Source organism: Rhinolophus sinicus, linkage group LG10 (assembly GCF_036562045.2).
Source record: "Rhinolophus sinicus isolate RSC01 linkage group LG10, ASM3656204v1, whole genome shotgun sequence".
Classification (NCBI taxonomy): domain Eukaryota; kingdom Metazoa; phylum Chordata; class Mammalia; order Chiroptera; family Rhinolophidae; genus Rhinolophus; species Rhinolophus sinicus.
The window spans coordinates 44,391,358-44,411,262 of NC_133759.1; the positions used below are offsets into that span (position 1 = coordinate 44,391,358).

The 19,905-nt window shown below is 47.9% G+C and overlaps 1 protein-coding gene across 1 annotated transcript in view; it reads right to left on the reverse strand.

Annotated features, from left to right (window-relative positions):
* The window catches only part of LMCD1 (LIM and cysteine rich domains 1), a 57,635-nt gene that overhangs the window by 9,082 nt on the left and 28,648 nt on the right, over positions 1–19,905 (reverse strand). The window contains exons 3-4 of the mRNA XM_019748313.2: positions 14,932–15,187; positions 8,046–8,375 (exon numbers count right to left, since the gene is read on the reverse strand). Coding sequence (XP_019603872.1) covers positions 8,046–8,375; positions 14,932–15,187 — 586 coding nt within the window. The remainder of the gene's footprint in view (positions 1–8,045; positions 8,376–14,931; positions 15,188–19,905) is intronic.

Consider the following 19,905-nt stretch of genomic DNA (forward strand, 5'->3'; position numbering starts at 1 on the left):
GTTGGCCTTCAGAGAGGGATCAGCAGATATGGAGAACCCTCTAAACCAGCAATAATCTCTCCTTCAGGGTTGCCAGCAGTTCTGTTCCAATCCTGTTGTCTCTTCTGGAAGGCTCTTATCCAAAGGCCTACCCAGTCTAAACCCAGAGTGCCTTGTGAAAATCTCACTATTACAATACAGTAAATATTAACACAAGGGCCTTGAATTAAGGCGCTGAGTTCTTTCCAATACAAATACTCAACAATTTATTTATAAACAGCATCTCTTCATTTCCTCTTATGGTGATTATTCACCATCTTTGCTTTGCAGCCTTAGGTATCCCAGAGTTTTTTTCTTTCTTTTTTTTTTCCCTTTTCTGGCCCAGTGTAATTTCTGGCATCCTCCACCTCTTGAGTTCTCTTCCCCCACACCGTCACCTTCCTGAGGCTCCTGATGGTGCAGGATGGGCAGTCTGGGCCAATGTTAGGTCCATGGCCTCTGGAAGGAGGGCTATACCACGGCTTCCTCACTGGTCAGACAAGTACCCACCTCTCTGAGCCTCAGTTTCCTCATCTGAAACATGTGGCAGGTCCCCGCTTGTGGGAAATGCTTTACATGTGGAGGTCACTGTTGCTGGCCAACCACTTCACCTCATGCTTCTTCTTGGGGCAAGCTATCTAATATGGGGCTCTCCGTCATGCAAGGTAAAACGCTAAGCCTTTCTAACTGAATCTTCCTCAGTGGGTATCTGGTGCAGGGGGGAGGTGGAGACAGGAAGTGTTCATAAATGCTATGCTTGTAAGAGAGAACGCCAACCTGGGCTGTTCTCGAATCCAGCTTTGTGTAGGATGTGGGCAACGAGCGACTTTCTGCAAAAGGAGGCTGTTGAGTAGGGAAAAGCCTTACATCTGGGCATGGCTGGGCAGCGGCCTCACATGGGGCCTCCAGCAAGGGGCTCTGGCAATGGGAGCATCTATTATTTGGAGGCTTTGTGGGGCTCGGGGCGAGACAGGCCTGAGTCCCAGTTCTGGCTTACTCGCTCACCAGCTAGCTGACTAGACAATGGCCTTAAGTCTGTTTTCTCAAATTTTTTTTTTTTTTGCTGTGACTCAGAGCAGGAAATACATTTTATGACCTGACCTAGCATATAGACACACAGTACACATACACAGTTTCCAGAAGAATATTTACTACCCTTGAAGCACTGTTTGTTTTCTTTTTAAATTAAAAAGGAATTCTCATTGTAATTCACTAAAAGGATTTACTGTCCACTGAAAGGTTGTGACCTGAAGTTTGAAAACAATGTCTAACTTTGCTAAAAACTTCTCTTAATGTCCTAGCCTTTAAAAGGGGGGATAATATATGAGGTATGATAATTAAGTTCGCGAACTAATCCTAGAAAAAGTGCTACATACCTCATTGCTGAATATCACTATGGTCACCTTTGAAGTACGCCCCTTGGGAAGCTATGCACTGACTCCAGCACCTAGTCCACCCTTCGAAGCAATTTTGGAACTCTTTTTCTGGAATGGCCATCAGAGCTGTCGTCGTATTACCCCTTGATGTCCTGAATGTCATCCAAATGTCTTCCTTTCAGTATTTCCTTCATCTTCAGGTAGAGAGAGAAGTCATTGAGGGCCAGATCAGGTGAGTAGGGAGGGTGTTCCAATACAGTTCTTTGTTTACTGGCTAAAAACTCCCTCACAGACAGTGCCGTGTGAGCTGGTGCATTGTCGTGATGCAAGAGCCATGAATTGTTGGTGAAAAGTTCAGGTCGTCTAACTTTTTCACGCAGCCTTTTCAGCACTTCCAAATAGTAAACTTGGTTAACTGTTTGTCCAGTTGGGACAAATTCATAATGAATAATCCCTCTGATATCAAAAAAAGGTTAGCAACATCGTTGCAACAAGTTTGCGAACATAATTGTCAGACCTCATACCTTAGAGTATAAATCTTAGAATTAAATTAAATGACAGTATGAAGCTTCTGGCTAATGCCTGGCACAACCTAGGTGATCACTGAATAGCAGATGACATCATCATCATCCCCATCATTCATTAACCCATAATAGCAAAATAAAATTGGGTAAAACCAAAGTAATTCATAAAAAGCTAAAACTATTTTTTATGGTTCTTCTAGTCCTGGGGTCAGCAAACTACATCCATGGGCTAAATCCAGCCCACTGCCTGTGTCTGCAAATAAAGTTTTATTGGAACACAGCCATGGTCATCTGTTTAGATGCTGTCTGTGGCTGCGTTAGTGCCACAAGGACAGAGGCGAGTGGTTATAACAGACCGTATGGCTGCAAGGTCTAAAAGTATTTGCTCTCTTCCTTTTACAGTAAAAGTTTGCCAATCCCTGTTTTAGTCAATGGAATATTATGCAGTCTATTTCAGAAAGAAAAAAAAAAAAAAACATGCTTGTGAGGCCTATGTGGCAACGTGGAAAAGTATTTATAGTGTAAAAAGTGGGATAAAGGGAATTTTCTGTGGAAAAAAAAAAAAAAATCTCCTTTCATGTTATTAAAATATTTCCACCAGAAAGAAGGAGGGAGGCAGATGCAAGAAGCCTGGTAACCGTGGTGATTTTTCAGGGCTGCTTCTCAGAGCCTCTTACCCTCCTGTCCCCGAGCTCAGATGGGCACAAGGCATGGGGGTGAGGCAGTGGTTTCAAATTCCCAGAGAAGGGCTGGCAGGAAAGCCAGCCTGCCGAGCCCACAAGCCAAACATCTGCTCAGACAAAGGTTTGGAAGTCCCTTGCCCACAAATATGTCTCTTGTTGGGGCTGGAGTGGGGCTGAGCCGCCAGCTGCTGTAAGTTTCCATCTGAGAGGCAGACCTCAGTGGTTGGGTGGGGACCCAGGCCTCCAGTCCCCACTCTGTGCATTCTTATGGGGAGAGGGGACCAGATTGACAAATCTTTGATTCAAGGAATGTCATCACTTCTGTTGATCTATTCTCCTACTCATTCTCTTTGGTGCCATCTCTTGACCTGACAAAGGGGATGGTGTGTGGACGAGGCTGGCCAGGGGGTTCCGGCACGGGTGATCAATACTAAAGGGTGGAGACTCCATTCAATGGTATGTTCTGGCGTGCTTTCCCCTTTCTTCAGTTACAAGTTTGGGATGTAGGGGAGGGCGGAAATGCCTGGGCAAAATGACCATGACCAGGAAATCTGTATATTCAGTTTCTGAGAGAATATCCAGGACGCTCTCTTAATGCAGGGAAATGGTTTGGTGGAGCTGTTCACAATCAGAGCACTAAGGGCATTGCCCCAGGGATGCAGGTGCCCATAGGTTCCACCCAGGGGGGAGAGGTGGGGAGCGGAGGGCCTGGAAGGTGGGTCTAGGCCTTCACCATTCTGGTGTGAAAGGGTCCAGGTTGCTGGAGTTGGCAGCTCCCTGGCCACAGAAACTTTTGAAGCCCCCAAGGCCCATGGTGGATGGGATTGGGGTGGGGCAGGCAAATTCTTCTGTTGTTCTTGGCACGAAGACCAGAGGCCCCCCAAATTCTCCACTGTGCTGTGCTGTGAATTACTCCAAACATGGCCATTCACCACAGCAAACCTAAATATATACCCCCTTGCATGGCTGTACCCACTCTGCTGGGTCCCACCCAGAACTGCTCAGATTCCACAAAACCATGACACAGAAGGACCTGGGATGGAATCCCAGCGCTCCCTCATCAGCAAGTTAACCTCCCTGTGCCTCAGGCTTTGCATCTGTGAAATGGACATATTTCTCTTGCCCATCCTCGCTGGCTGGGTGTTTGTGGGATTCAAAGAGATGAATGGGTCTGCTGTGCAGTAACAGTTCCCTCCCCTCCACGCACACACAGTGAGACAAGTGAGGGCAAGAGAGGGAGGCTAAATATTTTGGGTTTTTAATTGGCCTCACTGACTTAAAGGGCATGCTTTGGGAGGGACAGGGGGTGAGTTCGTGCCTGGGATTTTTCTGCCATGGTGTTCCCTCATGAAGAAGGATTCTGCTGTAGGCATTACACGTGGTGTCCTGCCTCTCCTAACCTCAGTGGAATCATAACACTTTCAGAGGACTGAAAGTCAGTGTGGGCAGTCAGCGTGGGCAGCCACAGCTCTTGGGTTCATTCTCAGATGTGCCACAGCTAATTTTAGGTCTCCCTGTCCTGTCGGGGGTGGGGGAGGGGCTGTGTAAAGGCCTAGGAGCTGAAAGCTGGGGGTAGGGTGCAGATCTGCTAACTATGCTCGGATCCGCATAACTAGACAGCCCTCGCCCCTAGGAGGGGTCGTGTTCAGAAGGCACTCTTCCCCCCGCCCTCCCACAAACTGGCTGGCTGGCTGGCTGTTATCTGGCTTCTCTCAGAACTCAGCCTGTGGGTGGGAATTCCACACAGGCGAGTTGGAAAAGACTTTTGGCAATAATGTTCCTCTGGTCTGGATAACCCTTTCCTCTGAGGACAGTTTGGTGGAAGGGTCTGGGGAGGGCTCGGCAGCCTGACCCTACTTGCCCCAGGCTGAGCCCCTCCCAAGGTCTCTGGAGACGGACATGACTGCAACAGGCTGAGCTGCAGCACAATGTGGCCAAGTGAGCTCACAGGAGAACTGCCCTCCAGTGCAGGCTGAGCACAGCATAGAGGAAAGTGGGAGCTCGTGGTCTCAGATACCCGTGTGTCCAAGACATGGGTAGCGGGGGCTGGGCATAAAGCGATGTGTTAGAGTCTGTGCCTGTGTTTCCAGAACTCAAAGAATGTGCTGTGCAGCGTTCTCAAAGGTGGACCCCTAAGCCAGGAGGCCAAATAAACCTAGAAAATGCCTGGGTTATCATCTTCTGGACCCTCACCAGAAACCAAATCGGTGATATCATTTTTGCTGAGCTTATATGTAAGGTAATTTTTAACATTCTTTACTGTTGGTTCTCAAAGTGTGGCCCCCAGGCCAGTATCAGCATCAACCTGAGTACCTATTAGAAATGCAGTCTCTCAGCTCCTACCTGTACCTTCTAAATAGGGAACTCCAAATTTGAACAAGCCTTTCAGGAGATACTAGTTTGAGAACCACTGCTTTAGCCTACTAAAAGCTCTGAGAAGCCCCGCTGTAAAGAAACCCATTTTGTTCACTCTAATGTCTCCTAAACTTACATGGCCACATGACCCTTTTATGGCTTAATATCCATTAGCTTTGTGAGGAATAAGCTTTGGGAAACAGAGAAGACGGCCTAGAGGTCTGACAGAGGTTGGTTCAAATCCCACAGCCTTTTCTCACGTCTCTGGGTAGTTAGGAGCTTGGGATCAGATGCTGCAGAGCTTAGCACTGCCCTCGGCCCACAGCAACACACACTAACTTGTAGCTGCTGTGAAGAAGAACCATCACTAGTAGAGTGATAAACCCTAACATACGAGGTGTTACCAGTATCGTTCCAGTGTAATAATTTCACCTGTCTTTCGTTATGCCTCCATTTTATTCATAAATCTCTGTTTGGATTGGAGGTGTCAGGGGGAGTCCTACAACTTCCTCCCCACACCAGGGTTCTCAAGTGGGATGCCCTCACCACTTCTAGCAAAGTTCATTGCCCTCATCGGGGGAGCAAAAATCAGAGTTCGCGCCTGACTCTTGGCTCTGGTAACTGTCCTACACGGCCCTTTTATGAGCATCAAGAAGAGCCCAGCACGCAGGATGGCCAGCACCCCCATCCACGCACTGGGGTACGGCCGAGCAGTTCAGGGAGTATATAGCCTGTGTCTGCACCTCATAGGTCTGTGGCCTGGCAGGCTATCCAGCTACCTTTACAGGATTTGCTCCCCGGCTCCAAGGAGACAAAGAAGGAGTTAAATAAGAGCATCCAGTCTCCTTTCTTCCTGAAACAGACAACAAGCAGGGCTTTGTAACTCTAGAAAGAGTACTGGATCCATGTTTTTCTGCTTAGAAACTGTGCGACCTCAGACATGTTACCTATCACCTATGAATCTCTGATTCCTTATTTGTCAAGAGGGGTTGGTGGAATTCACCCCACCAGGCCACTGTGAATTAAGAAAAAGACCCTGAAAGGGTAAGCACACTATTTGGCACAGAGCACGTGCTTAGTAAATTGACCTTGAGATCTTATCATCCTCCTAGGCAAAATGGCCGTCCAAATTGTCCCCATCGTTCCAGGTGCAATTTGTTTGAACATTCATTTATTCATTCATTCATGGACCACATATTTATTGAGCACCTACTATCTCTATCGAAGGCACATGCTGCAGATACAGAGATGAGCAAGACAAGACCTCAGCATCTACAGAGGGTGACAGACATGAAGCCACTAGTTACATAATCACTGACCAAGTTTAGATTGGGGTTCAGGTAAGGAAGGAGAAGGCTATCTTCCCCAGCTAGCCCCAGGCCAATCAATATTGGCTTCCTTTGGCGTCTTTACCTTATTTTCTGACTGTGGAATTTGCCATTGACTGTCTGGTCTTGTTTAAATGCTTCCTAAGTGCCAGCACTATTTCCTAAAATTGACTGTAGGCAGGGCTGTGGGACCTCAGGCCACCTTTGTCCCACTTCCACACTGAACAAAATGTGGGGCTGAGTCGAGGATAAAATACGTTCTCAGATCAGCATCTCTCTCTTGGGAATGGCAACTGGGAAATGTCACAACGACTTAAAGAAGTCGCTTTCCCACTTGGAATTACACAGCCTTTGTGCTTTAAGGACAGACAGCTATTTGAGGGTGGACAGAAGGCAGGGCTGGGGAGGAGATGAGTTTATAAAACACGGTCACTGGATCTCATTTTTTAAAAAGTCCTCGGGCATATATTCTTCCTGAGAAATGGGTCTTTTCAACATCATGGCCAACTTTGTGGTAGAGAAAATAAGTTTTGTTCTTTTGTGTTAGAGGTCTCAGATAAACAGTGTGAGGCCCTAGTTCACTGGATGGCACAATCCCAAATGGGGGTTGGAAATGCAGGATGTGAATTTGGGATCCCAAGTTTAAGTCACCGCAGGGAAGAAAGAGGCCAGCTTCCTCTGGATGTAGTGACAGCATTGTTTGGGCTGGCATTCCCCTGGGATGTCTGGCTCAGCCTGTTCTCAGCAAGGCAGGTAATTTGCTTGAGGGCCTTAGGTATTGGGAGCTCTATCTCCAAATGTCAAATAGAAGCATGAGGCCACTTGGCTGATGGGGAGTGGGGTGGGGCAGCCAAAGGTAGATGTGAGGCTGGGGAACATGAAACTTAGCAAACAGTAGCCCCATGGGGCACCAACCTCAAGCTAGTGCTTTTACCTCCTGGGAATAGAATAAGATAAACCCACCCCTGAGGCTTTCACTGCTCAGACCCTGGGCCCTCCTTTGTGTTTCCCCCCACAGCACATGGTCCATACTCCCACTAGAGGAAGCCTTTGGAAGCACAGCTCAGATCCCGTGCTACTTCCCACAGAAAGCCTGCCATAGCTCCTATGGCCCTCAGCGGAAAGCCCTGAGGGCCACGGCCGTCTCCAATGTGAGGACAGTGTCCCTGTTTGAGTCCCTGGGCTTGCCAGACAGTGCAGGCTGGTCAATACTTGAGTAATGAATGGATGGATGACCTGACTCTTCAGGAAGCATGCCCCTGCTCACCTTGCCGGTCTCGTGTCCTGCCTCCCCTCAGCTCACCAAGCTTTCGGTCACATAGGACTTCACTGCATTGTCTGACTACACCATGCTCTCCGGAACTCAGGGCTTTCCCACTCGTGCTCATTTCTTTAGGGTGGCACAGGTCTTCCCCTCAAAGCCCGAAGGCTGGGGTGACTCCTAGTTCTTCTGAAGCCAGCTTGGGCCTCAGCTCCCAATCCAAGCCTACCCACACCCCAAGCGACCTTAGATGCACTTTCTCTAAGCTACGACCGTTTGGTTGTCTGTGACCTCCACTGGATGATGACCCCTTGAGGGCAGTGGCCTTGTATTATTTTCCATGGGCACTGTCTGGCACAGAGTCAATGAGCACCAAATAGATGTAGAGGCACGAATGAGTGAGGGCATGAATGAGGGGAAGAAGCCTGGAGCTGGGGCACTGGCCGCACAGCCCTGGCCTGGGCGGTTGCAGCAGCCCTGGGGGCCTGGGAGAGACTTACATATTCTTTGGCTGGGTCACCGATGCTGCCATTGGTGGTTGGGGCGGCGGGCTCTGTGCCGTCTGGCTTTTCCTGCTGCTTCCCCTCCTCCTTGGGCAAGCCACCCTGCCCAGGGAGAGCCACTTCTCCCACGCCGAGGGCCTCGCTCTTGTATTGCTTGACAAATTCTTCCATGAGTTTCAGCTCGTTCTCCAACAGTCCGCGGCAGCGAGAGGGGTCCTGGTCGTAGATGGGGAGCTGGTGCATGAGCTGGCGGCGGCGGTAATAGGCACCCTCAGTGCCTGTCACCGGTTGCTTCTCCTTCGGGATGAGCTCCATGTACTGCAGGCCCTGGGCAGGAGGAGAGAAACCAATCGTGATTCTTAAGCCCCCAGGCAGAGATCTGAGAATTGGCTCGATCTGGAATAGGTGAACAGTTTCCAGCTTCTTCAGGTTTTTGCGGACCCCAAGGATTCTTGAGGAAGAGATGTGAATTTTGGTAACACCCAAGAGAGGCTGAAAGAAGCGTTCACGCTCCCCCAAGTTGTAGTTACAGATCACGTTCTTGATGAGAATGGTGTAATTTAAGTAGATGTTCATTTTGGCTTTGCTGGTTTTGCAACATGGATTTTGTTTCCTTCAACACTAAATATTTTTACTTCACTTACCTCCATGGCAAGGCTCCCAATTGAAAAAAAAAGTCAATCGAGTTTAAAATGGCTTTTCTTTGAAAAACATAATTAAATCATTACGGGTGTAAGGTTTTTCATGGTTTATTAATTGAAAAATATGCAAAGGCACCTTCTAATAGAATTGGCAGGGTCTCAAGTCAATAACATTTCCATGTCGATATGAATGGTAACCATCTGAATATTAATATGTTCATAGATAACTGTCCAATTTGGCCTTTTTTAAAATAAATGAACAGAAATCTTATACTTGGTGGGTCCTAGGGATGGGGAGAAAGGGGGAAATAAAGGTCAAGGCCACACAGCTTGAGAAACTGTGACAGGAACTGTGAGAGGCCATTGTTTATCTTTTACACCTGTTCTCCATTTCTATGTCAGACCCTGACCTAGAACCTGACACACCCACCAGGTTGGCTGATTCCCCCTGCCCAGGTGGCTGCTGCCAGATTTTCCCTCTTAGAACTTGCCTGCCCCATATCGCATCACTGGGGCTGGGCTCATCTTGGGATTGTGTTAATCAACTTGAAAATTCTTACTGCAATTCATCACAAGCAGTCCAGTTGTTGCCTGATTTTAAGGAGTGGTGAGGAACCTGGAGGGGTATACTAGTTCAGAGCCTGATATTAGCTGAGTTTCATCATAAATGAATTCTGGATAAGAGTGTTTTTAGGAAAGGGAGAGGAGGTGACCTGGTTCCTGCAGGACTCAGCAATTGAGGGGTGGCTGTGGATGGCCCCTTGGTGGCGCTGCCCTAGTTCCCCGGGACACCTGGCTGAGATGCCTTCTGGCACTAGGGGCTCACAGCATACCCTGTTAATCCCTGTTCATTTGCACAGTCCCTAATACACTTCAAGGTGCTTTCCCAGACCCAGGAGAGGGCCTGGAAGGTGGACAGAGTCCTGGGGTGTCAGGACATTTGGATTTCTAGTTCCAACCCTGCTGCTGCTTTCTGTGTGAGACTGAGAAAGGACCCAGCCCCTCTGGGCCTCAGTTTCCTCATCTGCAATGCTTAGGGGAGGCTGCATGATTGTTGGGGTCTTGACCATTGTAAGAAGTCTGTAGTGACCTCATTTGACCCTCACCACAACTAAGAGAAATTGGCAGTAGCAATAACCCAAGTTTACAGCCCAGGAAAGGGGACACGGAGGTGATGGATATTCTGGTTGGCCAAAGAGGCCAAGGTTCTTCACCCAACACTTGGCAGAACAAGAATCCCACACGGCTGATGAGGGCTTTTCCTTGACTCTGTCTTAGGAAGACCAGAGCCACCCGTGATTTCAGTCTTGATCACGATGACATTGCTGGTGGCTTTCCAGCACAAACACACCAGACAGATAGGTCTGAGGAACCCAGTCTCCAACTTCACGCTGCATGAGAATCACTTGGAGATCTTGTGAAAAGCGTCCTGGGCCCATCCAAAGACTGATTTAGGAGACTGGAGGGGACTAGAAGTGAGCCCTTTTACAGGTCCCCCTGTGTGCATCTGAAGCAGGACATCCAAGGGTTAGGACCTCTCTGGGGATAGTGGGTGGGGGGAGTGACTGTGACTATCAGAGCACAGGCAAGCAGTAGCCCAACAAGCCAAGAGGCTGGGGCAGGGCCCAGGGCCTGGGGGGTGGTTAGGGACAGCTGTTGAGGGTCAAGCACCCACACCAGCTCTTCCCATTTCTTGCCTGGGGCTTGCCCTGCTCCCAGGATCTAAGGAAGGATTCTGGAGAAGTGGAAATGAGAGCTTGGCTCACTCTGCCGGAATGTGTTGAAGCAGTCCCAGTTACACGGCTGGTTCAACTTAAGGGAGAGTAACGTCTTCAGTGAAGGCTGCCTACTCTGTCAGGTTGAGGAGCTTGAGGGATAATAGAAATAAGTAACACTTATGTGCTGCTTACTATGTTACAGGCATTCCTCTAAGTGCTTTACGTATGTTAACCCATTTAATTCTCACAAACCCCTACGAGAAAGGTACTCACATTACTTCTTGGGAAACTGAGGCACAGAGAAGTTAAGTACTGCCCCAAGGTTGCACAGCTAGTATGTGGGAGAGACAGCTTTGAACTCAGTAGCTTGGGTCTCAAACTCTTCTATTCTGCCTGTCTAGAAGACGGATGATTTGCAAAGAGAAAAAGGAAATGTCCCCCAGTTGCTGGGGGAGTTTCCCTTTGCCATCACGTCAGGGTGAGTGGACTGGGTACGTATCACCTGGGGCCAGGTTCCCCAGTCCCTGGATATGTCTGTGGCCCTGCACCCCTCCCTGCTTAGCTGGACAGATAAACTCTGTGGTAGACACTCTGGAGAGTGGCCGTGCCAGACAGCCTCTTGTTGATCCCTGCATTCACAGTGTCCTTTCATGGCTCCGTCCTGGCTGTGGGTGTCTGTGGCCTGCAGAGCTCATGGGTTCCTGGCTGGGGCCCTGGAGACAGAGCGTTTCCTTCCCAGGAACCCAGTGTTCTTGTTGCAGCTCCAAGCCCCAGCTGGGTCCCGGCTCCCTGCCTTTGCACTGTTCAGGCCATAGCATATAGCTGCCACTGGAGTGCGTTTTGTGTTGGCTGGCCTTGCCTGGCTGGCCTGACACTCTTGCCTATGCTTCCTACTCACACATTACAGACATCACTAATCAACCCTGATGAGGGTCTCAGAATCCACCTCAACACAGCCCTTCAGGCAATCACTGTTGATGATGTGCACTTGGGGAGCAGATGCTGGGGAGAGAGGGTTGCATCTGAGTCAGCGGCCTGTGCCACTCAGAGCCTATAAGGTCTCTCTCTAGGAAGCCAAAACCTTTAGCAAGAGGTCTTTTCTCAGACCTGTTGGAAAGATTGGTTTAGGTTTTCAGTTTTTCATGAGGACCTTCCTGAGTCATTTGGTGCTTTGCTGTCTAGCTGGGACATCTTGGGTGAAGAGGTTCCCGGAATTAGGCTTTATCAAGAGAGAAATAAAAAACGCAGAGAGGAAAGTGGGAGGGAAAGAGGCTCTTTTCTCAGGGTTGGGCAGTAGAACACACATGAACTCTGGCATCAGAAGACCCAGTCCTGATTCTGCTTATCCTGATTCTTCTCCAGCCGTCAGGTGAGGACAGTAACTGGGCTTCACTTCACAATGTCAATGCTAGTCAATCATGGCCTTTGGAGTGCTGTGTTGAGAAGGATTCTGAGGCCCAATGAGGGCACAGTGGGAGACAGTGCTCTGACTGCTCAGCAATGTCTCCCATGGGTATGGGAGTAGAGGGTGAGGTACGAGTGAGTGCCACCCCGTGTAGGCTCCTCACAAGCCTCTGTTTGCTCCCCTGTAAAATGGGGCTGTAATGGACTCTGCACATAGCGAGTGGTGAGGTGTTAATATTATATACAAAATGCTCAATGAAAGCTGGTTCCCTCCATCTGCTCCATCTTGCCTCCCTCAAAGCCTGGATAGTTTTCAAAGACCCATTCAAGCCCCTCCCTGTTCTTGGAAGCCTTCCCTAGAAATGTTAACCCAAGATACTTGCCTCCCCTACTTACTACCTGCCCAGTTTGCCTGGCCTGTCCTTGTAGGGAACAGCCCAAGCTTTGGAGTCAGGGAGGACTGACTTGAAGACCTGTCTCTGCCATTTAAGTCAGCTGTGGGACATCTGTCTAGCTGTGTCAGCTCTCTGAGCCTTAGCTCCCTTTCTGTAGCTGAGGGTAAAAATAGCACAACCCTAACAGCTAGAAAATTAGGTGAGATTGTACTCGTATAGCTCTTAGTACAGTGTCTGGCACATAGTAAGTACTTAATAAATACTAACAATTAGGTTTATTGTGTCCAGTTTTGAAAGGCTTAAGAATGTCTCTGGCTTTCATTCTGGTTGGGAAGGATGACAGGTAGCATGATTCAGTCCAATTTCCAAAATATAATCAGTTCCGATCACTTGGTAATTAAAAAAAGAGTCGGAAGGTGGGTAGGAAGGGAGAATTGTCCAATCTCAGAAATGTGACTTGCTCAGCAGGCCAGATGCAAGGCAGACAGAGGCGCCTTTATCCTGTGTGGTTTTAGGAGCCAGCATTCATCATGGCCGGATGATGCCATCCTCTGATTAGTCTGGGGCCCAAGCATTTGGGGTTTTCACCAGCCAGATCCTGACGCCCAGAGCCAACTCTTTTACGAGCTGCTTGCTTTAGTTTCCACCAACATCTCAGGGACCCACTTGATGTCTTACCCAGATCTGGGCACTGCAGGCAGACCCGTGTTTGGAACCAGCCAGCCTTTTCCTGCGCTGCTGTTGTTCCGTGCCACCCTCTGTGGCCTGAGATCTGCCCCTGACTAGCCCCCCGAACGGCGAAGGCCAGTGAATCATTCTGTGTTTCCTTCTGTGTAAAATAATTCCTAATTCACAGGGTAGCTGAGCTCAGAAATGCTGAAGTGTTCTTTTTAAAAGATGCTTTTCCAAAAATACAGCTTTAAAAAATAAATCTTTGCCTCTATTCATTTTATCTACACGGGATTTCCTCCCCTCACCCCCACCCCACCGCAAGCTATAGATTAGAATTGTGTTGCTCAAACTCTCTATGGTGAGGGATCAGGATTATTTGGTTAGTTTTACTGCCTATTGCAGAGTGATTTGCGGGCTCACTGCATGTGATGAGAATGTAACACATGCCACGTGAGATTCCCATGTGAGTCTGACCACAAGGGAATTCTATTCAATGAGAGGAGTTCTCTGAGCACATGTTTGAATATCAATTGTTACAAAATTTTCCCAACATTTAGTCTCCACTTCTTGTTGTGGATCAGTCTCAAAGATTTTGTGAAGCGGTGCCATTCCACAGACCACATAGGACAGTGCACAGGACAGCATGGTATCTGCCCTCATGGACCTCACTTCACTCTAGTGTGGGAGAGAGAGGACCACTAAGCAAACACATGCATGAGACAACTACAGCTCACTTCTAAAAGGTTCTAAAGAAACAATGGAGAACTGAGAAAGAGAGCAGGAGGATGGCCGGCATCTCCTGTAGTTTGGGTAGTCAGAGACCTGACTGGCAAAAGGACCCCGCCATGCTAGAGGAGGGAAAGGAGGTTTCAAGTAAGGGAAGAGCAAGTGCAAAGTCCCTGAGGAGCATGACAGCTTAGTGTGTTCTTAGCAGGAAGAAGGAAGGCCCGTAAAGTATTAAGTGAGGGAGGCGTAGAGAAGCTGTGGCGGAGCCTGTGTGGATGGGACTACACACAACTCCAAAGGCTCTCCTTTCCTCCCAGGACAGATGTAACTAAGTGTCAAGCTTGTATCTCGAAAATCGAAAATTGTAGGACCTCTTTTAGCTCATTAACTTGCAGAAATCATCTAGGCTCTTGCTAGTTCAGAGAACCAGCAGCAGCAGCATAGCCTGCGAGCTTGTCAGGAGTGCAGCATTTCAGGACTGGCCCAACCTTACCGGATGCATTTCTGCAAGCTCCCCAAATGATTTATATGCTTATTGAAATTTGAGGAGCACCAGTCTGGTCCACTCGGCTTGAATGTGGCTGCATGTGGCATTACCTGGGGCGTCATTTACACGCTCGCATCTGGTGATTCTGATCCTGAAATCTGGAGCTTCTGATTTAATGGTCTGGGGCAAGGTCTGTGCACGGAGACTTTTTATGGGTCCCCAGGAGATTCCAGGGGGCAGCCAGGGTGTGACCTTGTATAAATCACCTGTTTTCTGTGGGCCTATCCTTTCTACTCTCCTCAGAGTCTCTCCAAGCTTTAGCCTAAGCCTTCTCTAGGTGCTTCTTCCAAACTGTTGTGAAAAGCCAGTTTGGTTCTCCCTTCTCAGAGCAAGGGACCTCAACTGTTGGGGAGAAGCAAGGACTGTTTCTCTGTTCTCCTAGAGGCTTACAAATGGCACAGCCCAGGCCACTTTGAGGGGATATGAACATCTCACAGGTGAAGACAAGAACTTGGAGGGTTCTAGGAGGGTTCTAGATGATAAGCCATCCTCTGTTTCGAAGTGAGGAGCCCAAAGGGAGCCATGAGTGACCCTGTACTAGAGCTAGAAGGGCTCTTAGAGATCATATGAACAACTCTACCCATTTAATAGATGAGGAAAACTGAGGCCCAGGCAGTCTTTACTACAAGATCACATTGTGAAGCAGGAACAGAAATGAAGCCACAGCCCTCTGTAACCGTGCCCTATTCTTATCTTGTCTTTGAAATTCAGGAACCCATGGCATGGCTAACATTTATAAACGCAAGAAAACAACCACTTGGTTGGAAGAAGCTATCTTACCAGTTTCTGGGTGACTCCGGGGGGAGCCCACTCATAGGTGATGGTGTCAAAGGTGGGATCTTTCCCAGTGGCAATGGGATTAGTCATGATCATCCGGTTCCTCTTGTAAATCCGGATGCCGTCCCCACCTTTCACCCGGGCCGTGAGGGTAGAATACTTGGAGTCCATCAGCAAGCGGCCGATTTTTCGATCGTCTTCCAGGTCGGAGCTCAGGCAGTGGTCCTCTTGGCTGCATTTGCATGACTTGCATATTTTCCTGGGGCGGGGTTGAGATGGGGACAAGTGAGATCAACCTCTAGAAAAGAGGGGCAGAGTTCCCTGCTGGCAGCATCTGCCCTTTTGAAAGCAAGCTCAAAGTTTAACTTTAGTAACTTGGAAAGGTTAGCAGCAGACAAATGGTAACCTGAGACCAAAGGGCCTTTAAGATGGGGACTGCATTTGGAAGACTCCAGTCTTTCTATCAGTCTGTCTACCTGTGGGGAATGTGGGATATGACTTTTGCTGGAAAAAAAGCAGCCGTTTTTCCTCATGGTCGTTGTGGTGGCAAAGGCTGGTTCATTTATTAGAGATGCTCTAAAGCAGGAATCTTCATGGTCTGTGGGCAGAACATAGCCCACAATCTGGCCCACAAACTGTAAATAAAGTTTTATTGGAACACAGCCATGACCATTCTCTCGCATATCGCCTGTGGCTGCTTTGAGACTACAGTGGCAGCTTGAGTAGTTGCAATAGGGAGCATATGGCCTTCAAAACCTAGAATATCTACTATCTGGACCTTTACAAAAAGAGTTGTGGACCTCTGTTCAAAGAATTATGAAATTGTCTCCCAAGATTAATGAGCCTCCCAGCTTCAGCAACTTTCAAACTCTTGAGCACTCAGTTAGGAAGTTAGAATACAGCTGGAAATTTTCTTCAAGAAACTGGTGGACAGGACCCAAGGGGAAGCTTAGAAAACCCCTTGGGCTGGAGGGATTGGTGTTCACAGGCAAGGTTTGGTCATGAGGCTGGGAGAAGGAAAAGCATCCTGGGGAAGCCTCAGATTCCCTGGAAAGCCTGACACCTCTCTCTGACAATTAAAAGCAAAAGTGTTTGGCTGCTTTGTGGCATGCTGCTACGGTTTAGAAATCCAGAGAGTTCCACAGTGTGAGAGGAAAAATTTCCCCCTCCCTTTCGGGCCTGTCACCATAGGTGTGTTGTGTCCCAGATATGCTACGCATGTGATTTAAGAGCTTGTTAGGTAAAGTGAGCTCTGTCAAGATGTACAACAGGGATAGGGCGGCCGAGGCACAAGAGATGTCCCTGCAATGCAGGAGCACTTCCCAGCCAGGCATGCCTGAAAGAACCCACCTTTGCTCTTCTAAACTCAGGAAACCAATATATTTAATCCTATATCATAAATAGTGACTATGGCGCTAGCAGAGGCATGCCTTGATGGTCTAGATCAATGGTTCCCAACCAAGGTCAGTTCTGTCCCTCAGGGAGATTTGGCAATACCTGGACACATTTGATTGTCACAATGGGGTGCTACCAGCTTCTATGGGGTAGAGGGTAGGGACGCTGCTCAACATCCTAGAATTCACAGGACAGCCCCTCCACAGCAAAGAGTTACTGGGTCCCAAATGTCAATAATGCTGAGGTTGAGGAACCCTCATCTAGTATGATGAAAAAGAGGCCCCGTCATAGCCTTCAAGGAGCCTACAGTTGGGGTGGGAGAGGGAGAAACAATAACGTAAAGTAGAATCAGGTTGGGCCATATGAGAGCAACATATGCTCTGGGTAGTTCTGCTGGCCAGGACCAGTTCCCCAGGTACGTGGAAAAGGGCTTCAGTGGTGATGAGTTTGGAAAACAGTGCGTTACTGAAGGTTAAACACATTTCTTTCGTGTGAGGCTGCTTCTTGCTTGTAATGCACTGATGTGCAGCGTGACTTAAAGTGGGGGGAGAACACAGCATTTCCAATATAATTTTAGGAGAAGCTTGCAGTCCAAGTTCACCTTTGGTGGGCTGCAATGGAAGAAAAGTGAAAATTGCCCATTTCAAGGATAATTCTAGCACTACAAAAGAGAATATGGTCTTTAAGGCGATGCAGGGCAAAAATGAGAGGTCTTTTTTGTTGTTCTCTTAAGAAGAGGATGCTTGTTTCGTGGAATTGAGGCATTTTATTTATGATCGGTAATATTCTCCTGCCTCTCCCTTTTACGAGACATGAAGGAGACTGATTCTCTAAGAAGACAGGTGATAGTACCATTGGTTTCACGCGGGCGGTGACAGCAGTCAGTGGAAGGAGGAGGAAGAGGAAGGAAGAGGAGAAAGTCTAGTGTCCCATGGGTCCTCTGACTTCCCCAATACTGTCCGTACCTGGGTGAGGAAGCTGCCCTTGGCTTATTTTGCTTAATACAGACTCTCAGGTTGCTATTAGAGATGTGGGAATGCAAACACTTTGAAATGGAAGATGTTGATGCATGTGAGATGTGCTTTGAGATTGTGTCAACATTATTTTTCTCCTTTCTTTGTGCTTTTCCTGTTGCCAGGCATATTTCTGGCACTTTATAGAGAGTCCACCCCTCTCTTTCCAGGCACCTGGATTGTAGAGGACACAGGTACACTACAAAGATCCTCAATGGGGTTAAAATGGCCATTTCTGCCATTTGTCGTAGGCATCCTGGAATTGTGGAAAAGACACAGCCTTGGCATCTAACCCGTCTGCACACTGGCCCACCTTAGGTCCATGGTCAAGTTCCTTATCTGTGAAATGAGAGGGTCGGTCTGCATCAGGGCTGGCAAACCACAGCCCGTAGGTCAAATCTTATTTTTGTATAGCCCGTGAACTAAGAATAGTTTTTACATTTTTAAACGGGTAAACATTTTGAATATCTATAGCCTTAAATCAATTAATGCTTTCATGCTACAAGGACCAAGATGAATAGGTATGACAGAGACCATACGGCCTGCAAAGCCTAAAACGATGACTGTCTGGCCCTTTATAGAAAATTTGCTGACCCCTGATCTACTTGATGAGTTTTCAAACTTTGCTGCACTTCCAAGTCACCTGGGGAGCTGGGTAAACTTAGACAGGCTCCGCTCTGGGCCCTGCTAGTCAGATCCATGGGTCCGGAGTGGGATCCAGACGTGGGTACTTGTGACCCTGTCCCTGAAGTGATTCTCATGCACATCAAAGTGCCAGAGCTGCTAGTGGGTTCCTTTCAGGAAGTTAAGCAGCTCAGGTTGACTTTCTCTGCACTGTCTCTGGAAAAGCACAGGAAGCCCAGCTATTACATTATGGAAGGATTATTTATGAAGAACCCTGCCCTGGTGAGAAGAGGTGGAATTAACACTACAGTGCCCGGGGCAGCTGCTAAAGCTGGCCAGAAGACAGGACCTCATGAGAAGGGGCGCCACCATAAGGAGGCTGGGAGAGTCTATCAAGAGCGACCCCTAAAGAATGCAAACTTTTGTAATTTGAAGAGACAGTTTTCATATTATGTTCCCTTTTTCCCCTCAAATTGCGGTTTCATCTCTACCTACTGAAGTCAGTGTACATTCAAAAAATAAAGCTAATTAGAATTATATATCTCTATCTATCTATCTATCTATCTATCTATCTATCTATCTATCTATCTATCTATCTACCTATCTATCTACTATCTATCTGCATGCAAGGAAGAGACCTTGCGTTGGGCTCCCTCTGAAACCCCTGGAGTCCTGGAGGAGTGTTTTCCTCTACCTTGAAGGGAAATTCAGCATCCTGTGAGGTTGGCCAGACAGGCAGGGAGCCTGGCATGGCATTTGGAAAGTGGGATGTTAAAGGTTTCCAGGGAAATGCTTCCTTATGTTAGTCCTGAAAGTCTGCTCTTGTACCCTCCTCTCTAAGTAATTCTATTCTGTACTCCTAATGCTAATTCCATTCTAATTCTACTAACCATGGGAATCATTCATTCGATTGCAATCCAATTTGCCTGAAACTATGGAAATGTAAAGCGAGAAGGGGATCCAACAGTGCATTAGCTCCAACATCCCTCATTTTTGGATGGGAAATCTGAGACTCAGAGAAGGGAAGCATCTTGTCCAAGCAGAGTCAGCATGTGAATTCTGTCCTGTGATTCTCCGCCGAGGGCCTTTCCCACAAAACCAGGCTGGCTGCCACTTTGATCATTTAAATCTCTTTCAAACTATTGAGAGTATGAGAATTGGAGCATAAAAATGCTGTCATGGTTTCCCTCCTAAGGGTCTTGGGCCTCACTGCTCCAATATGGCTTGAGTTTAGGTCCCTGTTAAGGTTGTTCAAACCAAAGATGACACTTGATATGTCAAAGATGACCTACATGTTGCAATCTGTGTTTCTCAAGGATAAATTCACTTCATGTTCAAATCATTTGTAGGATTATGAGGAAATGTAGGGATTAAAATAATGCTGAATGGCTTCTGCCTCCAGCCAGGAGGGACAAGGTCCAGAATTGCCCTCCTTCCGTAAACAACTAGAAAAGCAGACAAAACATATTAAACGACTATTCTCAGATGTCAGACAATAGGAAGCGTGGGACTGTGATCCTTGAGAGAAGGGAAATGTGATGGAACTGCCTCGGTGTGTGCATTTAGGGAACATTAATCCCCTGCCCCAAGAACTCTAAAAGGAGGCCTCCTAAAAACTCTAAAAACAGGCCTCCTGTTTTAAGGATCCGAAGCTGATGAGGAGTCAGCATTTTTCTACCACACCCTGATGGCAGATTCAGGACGAATGGGGTGGCATGATAGGGACACTGAGTCTCCTCTAGGCCAGAAAGAGCTCAAGTGGTCAAAATAAGTGGTCAAAATAGAGGTGTGGGGGTTTCCCATCCTGGGAATGTTTTAGCTGTGGGAGGAATTTGTGCAGGGGACAGGAGCCGGGATTGGATGACCTTGAAGGTCCTTGCTTCCAGAGACCACGCGAGGTACTCTGTGGTAAGGACTGTCGGCATGAAGACAAGGAATAGTCGTG